Below are 13393 nucleotides of genomic sequence, written 5' to 3'. Positions count from 1 at the left end.
TTTAATTCATATATGCATGATTTCATTTTATGTATAGTGATACAATGTATGTCATGTACTCTTTGTTCGGGTTTACAATCTGTTACATATTAATTAGCTTATGCGCGGATCCAAGGGGTGGGTGCCCCCCCCCCCCCACCTGCAGACCCTCTTTCAAAATTCAATTTTCTCTAATTTTCTTTGAATTTACATTATAAAATTACCAAATGTATACCTCAGACCTCCCCTCCCCCGGGAAAATCAAATAACCTCCCAACCTCCAACCCCACTCCCCCGGAATTTTTGTTATGAATCCGCGCATATCATGGCATGTAGCTTGTGGCTTATATGAACATCATTTTTCATAGGTACATATGTAATGTTAAACATCGATTTTTAAAAATTGTAGTGTATTTTCTTTATTTCTTGACAAAACCAATTTGGAAAAGATCTATCAAAAACGTGTCTGTATAAAACATTAGTCGGGTACGGAATCCTAAAATTCGAAATCTGCGTTGGCGCCAAAAATAAAACGTTCTGAAAGCATATCAGATCTCCCATTCAGGGATTAAGCACAGGGGCATCGTATCCGCTCTACACTCTATGACATATATATATAAATAATACACAAGGGAAGAATCGAAAGTAGGACAAGATTTGTAAACAATGTCAAAAAACAACTTATTTGACAAAAGTTACGCGAATCCTCCCACAATTGTTGCAAATTTTGTCAAAAAACACGTTCACATTGAAATATTCCAAATAAACTCGGTAAAAAGCGTTTTTATCCCATTAAAACCGCTGTCTGCTGCAGACACTCAATCTCTTCGCCCACGAAATATATATGTCATAGAGTGTAGAGCGGATACGATGTCCCTGTGGTTGCACCATTGGAAACCCACGGCCAGTCTCGCATACTCTCAGAAAGTGTATGCAAGACTGGCCGTGGGTTTCCGCTGATGCATTGGTTGTTGATTCTAATCAGTCAATGATTGATAGAACTTTTGTTGAAGTATTATTCTACTATGTTCTTTTTTAGACAACTACTAAGAACGTGCAGATGTTACTGTAAACGTAATACATTTGGCTGTGTATTTTATTTAGCGCTTTTTAGAGAATGCGGCTTCCGCTAAATCAAGTACATTGCTAAATGTCATGCACATACGTATAAAAATAGTCACATTAAGAAATGTGCTAATTCAAATCCACGCCAACTTTTGTGTAAAAACTACTTACCACCAAATATCGTGCACACCAAATATAATACGTTTACAGTATGTTCGTAATTGTATCTTGGAAGAACTATGGTTGAAGTATTAATACTGTTCATTGTTGGACAACTACAAATTTACACATGCAAAAATTAAATATGTGTAACATATCACAATGTACATTAAGATTAATTTGATCTCAAGAGTGTGCATGAAAAGTTTATGCATTTTCTCACTATTCAAGAAAGAATGCTGCATTGAAAGTTGAGAAGGGCTTCTGTAGTTGATTCAGAACATGTTATTTAAATTAGCTCAAGAGTCTGGTTTTGTTCATTAAACCAATAAATATATACTTTTATTTTTAGATTCATGCCGATGTTGATGATCTTGGAAAAGGAGGTCATGAACTCAGTAAGACGACCGGAAACGCTGGCGGACGATTGGCGTGTGGAGTGATCGGTATCACCAAGTAGACACCACTAGCCTCCACTCAGTCCATTGTTATCTATCGTCCTGATGTTTTCTAAGTTTTATGGATATACAGCAAAAAAGCTTCAAGTCTGATAACTTGTCACATTTATCTGATTGTGTGATAATAATAATAATAATTTGTAAAAGATGGTTCAGGAAAATCAGACCACCTATCGATATATCATGTACCTATACGTGACTCGATCTCAGTATCTCAACCCCTAATGGCAATGAAAGCTTCTTTAAAACTAAATACGCTCTACAATACATTTACCTAATCAATGACACTTTTGTTTATGTTTTATAGATCTATACATGTGATATGGTAATAAATATATGTACTATGAAAAAAGTTGGCTTTTCTCATATACTGTGGTTTCATTAATATTCAAGGGCATCAATTTTCGTGGATAAAGTGAAAATCACAGTTTCAAGGATACGTAAATTCGTGGCCAATGACCCTATCAATACAAAATGTTAATAAAAATTGCATTTCAATGAACATTTAATTTCGTGGATCAACTAAACAACGAAATCCACGAAAATTGGTATTCAACGAATATTGATGAAACCACAGTATTACAAATGCGAGAGGCATAACTCTAGTATGTTACTTCTACAAGTACTGTATTAAGTGTAAAATTGGATTGAATAATGATATTGGCTGTCAAAAAATTTCCTTTATTTTGAATTTACTGTGGCAATTTTTTTAAAGAGGCTAATGGAAAAGGAGATTCCGGCCCTTTTTGTTTTATTCAGTGGTATATTAAATGTATTAATGATTTTATATCTGTGTTCTCGGATAAATTACATAAACATTTAATAAGATGCTATGAGAAATAACTTAAAGTGAACTCTTACTTTTATAATTATGAGTAGCATATAAAAATTACTTGCAGATCACAAAATCACAAAATATTTTGATGTACGAGGAAATGGAATTCGTTAGGTATCTCACTGTTCAGTACTCTTGTATTAAGAATTTCATTAGGAGATATGTAGACAAAAATATTGAAGAAATACAAAGGAATGGGAGGGTGTGGGCTAGTGTTTATCTCTTTGAGTAACGGCATGTTTAGTTTGACCTTTCTGCACCTAAAATGCAATTTTGCCAGGTCGACATTGGTTTTTAGCATGTATATTTATTTAGCCTTTTAGGTAAAATAACTGCATCAAAAATAGTTTCGAATTGTGCATAATGATAATATTAAATAGAAATACTGAGTAAAAAAAATCTGTGTAAAGCTGTATATATTCTTATGTGAACTTTTTTGGACTTAAAGTTGGCAATTTTTGTTAAGGGGGCATGGTCACGATTTTGGTCAAATTCTATTGTGAGTTTTTTATTATTAACAATGCTTTAGAAATGCATTTCTAATGATCAAATGAAATTTGAGAGTCATTCGTGGAGTTAAAAGCAAGATACAGGGCTGACAATTCTTTGTCATGTAAAGAAGGCTCGTGCCCTTTTTTTGTTTACATAGGTTCAATATACCAGTAAAAAGTCTTTTTAAACCTGATTTTTCTATCTTTTTATTTATTTCAAGCATTTATTAACAGTTCCTAACGTTTAACACATTCATATCAGATCTAAAAGTGGAATTTTCACTTTAACATTCAAAATGTAAACAAATGCTTTGTTTACATAACAAAGAATATCAAGCTCTGTAACTTGCTTATAATTCAATGAATTACACTCAAATTTCGGTTGCTTATTAAGATTGCCTTCCTGCATTGTTAATATTAAAATCGGAAAAATAATTTTTGACCAAAATCGTGACCATGCCCCTTTAAAGGAACAATTTGATTTGAAACAAAAGAACAAAAAAAAGCCAGTTCGGCAAAAAGTTTTCAGTTTTAAATTGAAATAATAAAACATAGATGCCAGTCATGTCGATTTTTACATATAGAGTGTCCAATGTGAAATATTTTTTAATTTTTATCAGAATCACTAGATTTGATTTATATGTGTTAGACAGTACCTACAGAATATGTTCCAAGCCTGTCACATATTCATTTTTTTTATGATTGAAAAGGTTAATCAAATTAAATGAAATGAGCATTGAAATTTAACATAATTCATGAATTTACATTTTCTTATAAAATAGTTGAACAAAAATTGTATTTGTTTATTGCTTTTAGATGGAATACGTTGAAATGTGGTAGAATAATGAAATAAGCCTTACTGTGCTGAATAAATAAGTCCAATCAAACTGATTGAAAAATTTAAAGATCATATTCGCAATGAACTAAAGTGACGAGTGTGATAAAAAAAACCCAGCTTATAATAGATATATATATATATATTTACCGTCACACATGTTTAAGGACAAAACAAATTTTATCAATGTTCCAATCTATCTTCTCTATGAGATAGATCTACACGAGAGTTTATGTTTCTATTTTTAAAACTGTTTCCTGTCAATTTTTAATCTTGTTAGTCTGTTCGTGTTAAGGAAATACTGATAGTTCACGACATGCATCTGCCCATCTTCACACCCCACATACAGGTATCCCTCACTGCCCAGTGCCACTGATGTTGGTCTCTTAAGATCATCCTCTTCTGTCATAAGAAGCTTTTGGAAGGTCAAGTTCTTGTCCAAAAGATGAATGGCGTTGTCGTTAGATACGACGACTAGGAGATTTCCAAGGTGGACTAGTGCTATGTCCTTTGGACTGAATGCAGATGAAGGGCTGGTTCCAACACTTCCGTCGTAAACTTTGGTCACTTTCACATTGTTCTCTTGTTTATCGACAAGACGCACTCTTTCTACGGCCATTAAGATATAGTTGTTTTTTTCACCGGAAACAAAAAGTTGCCTGCTATAGGTTGGTATTCTGAAAAACAGACATGCATTCCATATAAATGACATCAATAAGCGACCAAAGTCATCTAATAAAGACAGCTTTCTTATCCTAGTTTTATTTTCCAAGGTAACGTGTACAATACAAGCATACGCTTGCTCCCCCGCTGGTCCTACACAACAATATGTTTCATCATCACTCTTTGTACCAATATACAGTGTGGCCAGACTCTGACTGTAAATGCGGGTAATGTTACGTTGGCTCTTCCTCAATGACAAAACATCACCAGTAGATGGGATCAGAGCGATTTGTTGGACGCCTGATAAAATCGATCGAGGATTCAACTCGCCTTTCTTTATGTCAAATTCATAGACCGTGCCTTTAATCAAAAGAAGAGTTTTCAAATTTTGTATTGGAACTATTTGATCAATTGCATTTTGACAAAGCTTGAACTTCATTGACATCTTTGTATCAAATGAGTCATAAAATTCTTCTTCTTCTTCTTCTTCTTCTTCTTCTTCTTCTTTGTGATATGTATCAGAAGATAATTCTTCTGTACTATCAACTAAATGACCAAATGATTCAAACAAACCATCATTTGCCAATCCTATTCTAAATTCAAAATTATCCAAACTCTGAATGTCAGACAGGTTCTTGCCTTTGCTTTTAAGAATGTTCTTTAATCCATGATTTAGAAACATAAGTTTGATACTATCACATTTTAAGTCCATCTCTTGGCCGTTGTCTGTAAAGCCAAGCAATGCAGAAGTAATAGTCATATCTTTTCCCAGTGATTTCACTTGCTTGTCTGCAAGAGTAATGATTTCATCTGTCATTTTCTCTCTCCAAAGTTTTGCCTTTTCGATCAGTTCCTCCTCTCTATTCAAAACGTTTCGTAAAAGGTTCTCCCTGTTTTCTGCGAGTTCTTTTGTCTTCTTTGAGCATCAGAAAGGAGATTTTTAAGAAATAAGACTGAATTGTCGCTGTCTAGACATTCCTCGAGTTGTCGTACTTGAGTTTCAATCACTTCGGACACTTTTCGGACTTGATGTCCCACGTGATCACGAGTGACACGGTCGCCACAGAGAGGGCAATCACAGTCCATACAGTAAAGGGGTAATAACTCACAATCGTGGACTTCACATACTAAATCTAAGTTAGTGTTTCCCGACATTCTGAAGTCAGCCATATTGAAGGTCTTTTTTGTGAATGTTTAATGCATTCAACTATCCGTGGATTTCAAAAGTGCGTGTTTAATTGTATGCTCTAAATCCATAAAATGATTATGTTTATTCAAGATAAAGGATTCTATTCATATCAGACCTATTTCACATTTCTTTATCACAATTCAATAACTTTTTAAAGTTCTTATTTCAAATGGATATTGATAAAACCGTTTTACATTGCTATTCATTTACAAGATCGTTTTCATAAATGCACCTAAAAACATAACTTTTTGTAGAAAAGCAAACAACTCATATCATGCATGTAATCTAACCTTAATTGTCTTAGCATGAAAACAATAGCTATAGCTTGCTGATTATAATAATATTAATTGTGTGAATCAATTAACTTTGGAACAGATTAAAGTTAAAAAGGCATCTTGTCTTCCTAAATGTAAACAAAGAACTTAAACGATGTTAATGTACCTATAATTGTAAGTACTATTCAGTCCACCATTGTTAGAACTATCATGGTAGTTACATGTAGTAATTAATCAGTCCATTGTTAGTATTACTATAATTGTAAGTACTATTCTGTCCAATATTTGTAGAATGCTGGTCCATAATTGATAAATCTGGGTTTAACTACTACTTATTGCAACATCAGTAAAACCATGATTGTAAACACTATTCAGTCTGACAATGGTAGAATTATGATTTTAAGTACACTCTGTCAATAATTGGTAGAACTTTGGTTCTAAGTACTACATGTACGATTGGTTTGTGGGGTGATCGGAATCACCAAGTAGCCTCCACCCAGTCCACTGTTATCTATTGTATTGTTGACGTTCTTATAGATGCTTTAAACGTATTTTTATATCCTGTCCTTTTATCTGAATATTGGTAACCACAGTCGAAAACTGAAGAATGTGAGTATCATTTTTATTTAACTACATACATTGTTTTCATGATATCATATGTGTATATTTTTTTAATAACATACGATTAAGAGTCCTTGCATGTTTTACAAGAAGCGATGAATACATTTTAACGAGAATTATGTTTCTTTATATCAGAAGTTACATTACATGTAAATATTAAAGTTTTAGAAAAATAAACCCAGTTGTTCATGTAAATAGACAACAAGTAAACATAAGCTACAAGTTAGACCATACGTGTGCTTTGCAATTTTCGCGTTTGTCCATAGTGTACATGTATACGTGTACAAATTCTTGATAATGAAAACTTATGACATAATGCATATAATTTCCTTTCTACACGTACACGTATTCGTTGGTTTGCTAAACCTCTCTATCAGAAAAATAATCAGTCAAAAATGTTGTTACGTTAAAAATCAGACTATATATCTATTTATCATATACCTTTGTACTTTATCTCAGTACATTTTGTATTAAATGCCCTAATGACGATGAATGCTACTTTATATTCTATGACATTTTTTTTTATTGTTTTGTAGATCAATATATGTTATTTCATAATAAATAAAATGTTGGATTTTCATTTATTACAAATGCAAGAGACATACACGTAACTCTAAAGTATGTAGTTTTTACAAATAGGTTATGTGCTGTTTTTATGGAATAGTTATATTGGCTGTCAAATAAAAATATGTAACAGGATTTCCTATATTTTGAATTTATAAAGGCAATGATTTAAAGAAGTTATCTGTAAAAACCATGTAAGACTGAGGGAAAACGAGACCCCTTTATATTTTATTGAATTCAGTGGTATTATGTATTAATTAGTGATGCAACGGTTATACATGTATCTTACTGGATTAAACCAGTCCCCATAAACATTCACTGGTGCAGTATTTATCTTCTCAAATTACAATCTCTTCTTTTGATAGTTATTAAAGTACTGATTGGAGTATATTTTTAAACAATAAAATGGGGTTTTTTTTGGTTGATTAGAGCGCGATATTAAGGTGGTGACATTGTAGCAGGTTACTTATATGCAACATTTGCAACTGTCATAACCCGCATGAATTACAAAAAAACCCATTTTATTGGTCATAATTACATCTTTCTTTTGGCAAATCAATAAAATGAAGAAAAAAAATTACCCCCCCCCCCCCCTTGATAAATCAAATTTCACCTTGGCAATGCCGACGGGAAAATGATTTTTCATAGGGGAATAAATCTTCATATTTCCCACTCCATCAATAAAATTTAATGTATTATGTTGACATATAAGAACCTTATACATAACTGATTACATGAAATATATATATAAATTGATTTCTTCTTTAAAAGTTTAATTAAACAAGGATTACTCATAAATCATATTAAAATTACATTAATATGATTAATAAGGAAAATGTTACAAACTTTTTTTTGCTGATTATTTACATCAAACTGTTTAATTTACATCAGGTTTGATTTTAAAAAATGTTATCTTTCTCTAAATCGATATAGGAAAGCAGTCGGACATTTTTATTTTTTGCTTTGAAACAATCAGTTTTTCCCAATTTTAACTAATTCTCCTCTGAAAATTTCGGGCAAAAATCTTCATAAAACATTTGTTTAGGAATTTATTTTGAGTGTTCAATTTCTAATCGCGTCTGTCTATTTGTATTCAGGAGGTACTGGTAATTCATAACATGTATCTGTCCATCCTCACACCCTACATACAGGTATCCCTCGGCGTCTAGCGCCACTGATGTTGGTCTCTGGAGACCATCCTCTGCTGTCATCAGAAGCTTCTGGAAGGTCAAGGTTTGGTCCAAAAGGTGGATGGCGTTGTCGTTAAAAACGGCCACCAGAATATTGCCACGCATATCTACTGCTATGTCCCTTGGGCTGAATGAATAGGCAGGGCTTGTTCCAACACATCCTCTATAAGCTTTGATCACTTTGACTACATGTATATCTCTTGTGCATTCGACAACTTTCACTGTTCTTTCGTCTATTGTGACAAATTTGTTTGCTTCATCAGAAACGAAAATTCGCTTTTTTATACACTTCGAGATGTCTAGTAAGGTAAAAGACATCAAAATTCGACCATATTGATCTAGTAGAGATAGTTTTGTTGTCCAATAACTGTTTTTTTCGACTACGTGTACAACACATGCATATGCTTGCTTCCCTGCATTTCCTACACAGCAATAACTTTCGTTTGGTATCTTTGTACTGATGTACGTAGTAACCATACCTCCTTTGGTGATGCGAAGAATGCGTTGAAAACTATTCATCAATGTCAATACGTCACCACATGACGGAATCAGGGCGATTTGATGGACGTTTGATAAGATATTTTTCATTCGATGATTTAAAGTTCCTTTCTTCACATCAAAATCATAAAAAGCTACTTTTTCTTTACGCAGAAGAAGATTCCTTACCGGTATGATGTTATTAACGGGACCTGAAGCAAACTTGAATTTCATTATCTTTAAACCAAATGAACCATATAATATTTCTTTTTCTTCTTCCTTTTCTTTATTCTGATTGATATCAGAAGACAACTCTTCTGTTTCGTCAACTAATTTCCCAAATAGATCAAATATGTTCTCAGCGACAATGCCTATTTTGAAATTGAGATTTCCTAAACACCAATTGTTATACCAGTTTCTATTTCTTTTTTCCAAAAGGTTTCTTAATCCGTGGTTCAAAAAGATAATTTCGACACTACTATAATCTTTTTTCAAGTTCAGGCCGCTGTCTTTACTTTGAAGTAGGGCAGAAGTAAGAGCTATACCTTTTATGAGACATTTTGTCTGAATATCTGCGAGATGAATGATTTTTTCAGTCATTTTCTCTCTCCAAAGTTTTACTTTCTCGATTATTTCCTCCTCTCTATTCACAACATTTCGTAAAAGATTCTCCCTGTTTTCTGCCAGTTGTTTTTTACTTCCTTTTGAATTATTTAACAACTTTTGCAGTAATAAAATTGATTTATCGCTGTTAAGAGATTCCTTCAACTGTAGCTCTTGACTTTCGACCACCTCGGATGCCTTTCGGATTTTATGTCCCACATGATCACGAGTAACACAGTCGCCACATAGAAGACAATCACAGTCCTTGCAATAGAGGGGTAACAACTCACTACAATCATGAACCTCACACATTAGTTCCAAGTTCATGTTTCCTGACATTTTGAAAACTGCCATATTGAAAGTCTTATCTGCACGTTAGCATGCATACCACAAACACTGGGTTTGGAACTGCGTGTTTCAAATCAAAGAATTGGCAAAGAGTATGAATTACATAATTTGACTGGCCCATAGCATTTCTTAATCAGGTATGTATATATCGATTGATTTTATCTTTTACACGTTCACCCTCCTAAACTTAATTTCCGTTATTTTAACAGACTATGACTATTTTGATCACTGTGTTGTTACTGTCTTTTAAATCACAGACACCTAACGTTATATATTTTTCTCATAATAAAAATTTATAAGTTGTTAAAACCAGCATACATATGACACCCACTACAGCCCAATTGTCTTGTAGCGAACAGAAAGAAAGTAAAGATAACAATGATAACATCACATCGATATCGATTTGATTGATTCCTTTTGGGACCGTTATCGCTCCCATCAAAACGATTTACAATATTCAAACACATTGCAAATATATTTCGTGAAAAAATTAATAGATCTCTTTGGCTCTTCTAGTTTCAGTGACATGATACATTTTACACTGTATCAACCATACATATATTGTGTGTTTTGCTCTTGTAACGTTTTCATCTCAATACTAGTATCACTTTCCGCCTAGAGATCTCTCTTTAGCAACTTTTTTGTTGTTGAATAATCTGTATAATTACGAAAATCAAAAATAAAAAAAAATTGATCAAAACTTGTTTGAAACATTTAATGTGAATTATATTATAATTTTTTGTATACATCGTGAATCAGAAAATTAGGCAACCTATACGTAAATGATACACGTTTTTGCATCATAAACATAATGCTTTATCAGGTCTAATGCATTCATGATTGTGTAAATAAAAATTACATTTTTTTTGAATTTCAAACCTTTAACATTATGTTAATCAATTCAGTTTTAATTGTGTCCTATCTAGGATTATACGAGTAGTGTCTGTGTTCTTGGATAAATTAGAAACATTTAATAAGATGTAAAGAAAAATAACTGATAAGGACGAAGCAAATTATATACTTATTGTTTCAGAATATGCGTATCTTTTCGATACAAGAGAGTTCATTTTTCATGCATATGCTTGATCCCCGGCCGCGCCTACCCCGAGAATAATCTCTTTTGCATTATTTGATATATCATATGTAGTCACCGGTTTTCCCTTGGTGATACGTTTGATGTGTTTCTGGTCTTTCATTAATATCAATACATCATTGCATGATTGAATCAGGGAGATTTGAAGCACGTTTGATAAAATAGCTTGATTAAGTAAATCTCTCTTTTTCACATCACAGTCATATACATTTCCATTAATCAACATCAGAGTTTTTGAATCTCCTTATGGAACGATATTTTCAACGGAATCTGAACAAAATTTGAATTCTATTTACATCTTTAAATCCAATGAGTCATAAAAAATATCATCATCATCATCATCATCATCATCATCATCATCATCATCATCATCATCATCATCATCATCATCATCATGTTTTTCCTCCTCTTTATTTTCTCCTATTTCCTCGCTATATGTATTAGAAGACATGTCTTCTGTTTCATCGATCAATTTTCCTAAAAGATCAAATACAGTAGTTTTTCAGCGAAATTTTCTATTCTGAAATCAAGATTCTCCAAACTCAACGCAAGATCGCCTTGCACTTTTGTCAGTTATAAGGTTCCTGAATTATTGGTTCAGTAAGAATATTTGGATTCCATCACGTTTCATTCCCATGTATAGACCTTCACCTTCATATTGAAGTAGGGCGGACAATAACGCTCCTTCCTTATCAAGCGACGTCTGTTGTTTGTCTGCCAGATTAAGAATCTTCTCTGTCATCTTCTCTCTCCATAGTTTCACTTTCTCGACTACTTCGTCCTCTCTGACCACGAAATTTTGTAGTAGCCTCTCTCTTTGTTCTGTGAGTTTTTTCATCCGTCTTTCCGCATCAGTAAACAGTTAGCTAAGACGTAAAACCAAGTTTTCACTTTAAAGAGATTTTTCTAATTGTCGTAGTTGAGTTTCGGCGACTTCTGACACTTTTCTGATTGTATGTCCAACGTGATCACGAGTTACACAGTCGCTACATAAAGGACAATAACAATCCGCGCAGTATATAGGTAGCAAATCACAACCGTCGTGCACTTCACGCACTGATGTTTGTTGAATTGGTGCATATAGCATACATTTAAATGTATAAATCTACCTTCAATGTAATGGAGGTCCGTGTTGGCTGAATGTTTGTATTTTGACCATCACAAACAAACTAAATCATCAACGTTACCCTATTGTGACTTTTTCCCGATTTTGACATTTACTTCGATTATAGCATGCCCAATTGTGACACGGAGCACATGGCGGGTGCGACCGGTCAGCAGAGGATGCTCACTCCTCCTAGCTAGGCACCTGATCCTACCTCTATCTTTTTTTACGTCCGTGTTGCTCTGCTTTGAATTTGTATTTCTTTTTATGGATTTTTGAGATGGTTGACGGTTTTTCATTGTCATTTTTACATACACTCAAAAATCTGTGGGTTTTAATGCTGCTCATGAATAACACTGTGCATAGTATACGGTAATTACTATAGATCAATAAAAAAGCAAAAAGATGAATAGTCGCTCTGTAAGTTCAATATAGAACTATACTTTAACTAGAGCAAAGCTCGTTGCTAAGCAACGAGTGGGTCTTCCGGTAATGTCGAAAGCAAAGCTAGAAGTTCCTGTAAAAAGCAGAGGTCTAAAACCAACACACAAAAGAAACTAAGACCATAAAAATCGAATTATTCTTGGTACGAGTTAACAAAATCCGAATGATACCAAGTACGAATTAATAAACCTTATATTCGCTTATTAATTCACTAAATCCTCAAAATCTCGAACCGGAAGTGACGTCATCAGCAAGAAATTTAATAATATCAAGTATATTTGATGCTCAATGTGTCCTGTAAATTTCATGCAAATCGGTCAAACGGAAGACCCTAAAAATAATGATGTTAAAAAGTTGTTAAAGTTTTGATATGTAAGATCGGTGGATTTTTTGTTTGAATATAACCCAACCACAACCATCACAATTATTAATGGATTAAAACCGTTAGCTGTACAAAAATACTCGGCAAAGTAAAGACATTTTTGTGCAGGGCTAAACAAAGCAATCTCATTCAGATTTCCTCTACATAAAAACATCTGAAGATAATTATATCTAGGAAAGGTCAATTATAAAAGAAAATAAAGTAATTCAATGCCATAATTCATGAAAAATGGTAATGTAATGCATTACTCTACAATATAATTCACCCCAAGCCTGATTCCAACTAAACCAGACAACATGAACATTAACATTTAACTTGGTTCTTCAATCGATAAGATTGTATATATTATTTGATGTATTGGTCACCCAAAATGTATAATCTACATGTATAAAGATTTTGCTTACAGTCCATTGTTCAAAATTTAAATCTAGTTTAATTAATTAAAGAGCCAAAGAATGCGAAGGCAAATTCAGACTTGTTTTTATTTTCTATGTACAAAATTCCTTCAGAGACGAACAGCAGTCACGCCGCAATTAGACTGGAAGCCAATGAAACACCTATTTAATATGTAAGACATCTTTGTATCATCCGTCCTGATTTTAACTTCGGTTTGTGCA

The 13393-nt window shown here is 33.2% G+C and overlaps 1 protein-coding gene across 1 annotated transcript in view; it reads left to right on the top strand.

Moving 5' to 3' along the window:
• LOC128184913 (superoxide dismutase [Cu-Zn]-like) overlaps positions 1-2013 on the top strand; it is a 34116-nt gene extending 32103 nt beyond the window's left edge. The window contains exon 4 of the mRNA XM_052854550.1: positions 1556-2013. Within this exon, the coding sequence (XP_052710510.1) occupies positions 1556-1663 (108 nt within the window). The 3' untranslated portion in view covers positions 1664-2013. The remainder of the gene's footprint in view (positions 1-1555) is intronic.
• The last annotated feature ends 11380 nt before the right edge of the window (positions 2014-13393 follow it).

The sequence above is a fragment of the Crassostrea angulata genome, chromosome 5 (genome assembly GCF_025612915.1).
Source record: "Crassostrea angulata isolate pt1a10 chromosome 5, ASM2561291v2, whole genome shotgun sequence".
Taxonomy (NCBI): Eukaryota; Metazoa; Mollusca; class Bivalvia; order Ostreida; family Ostreidae; genus Magallana; species Magallana angulata.
The sequence above is the reverse complement of the archived record's forward strand: the minus strand, read 5'-3'. Positions and strand labels throughout refer to the sequence as shown.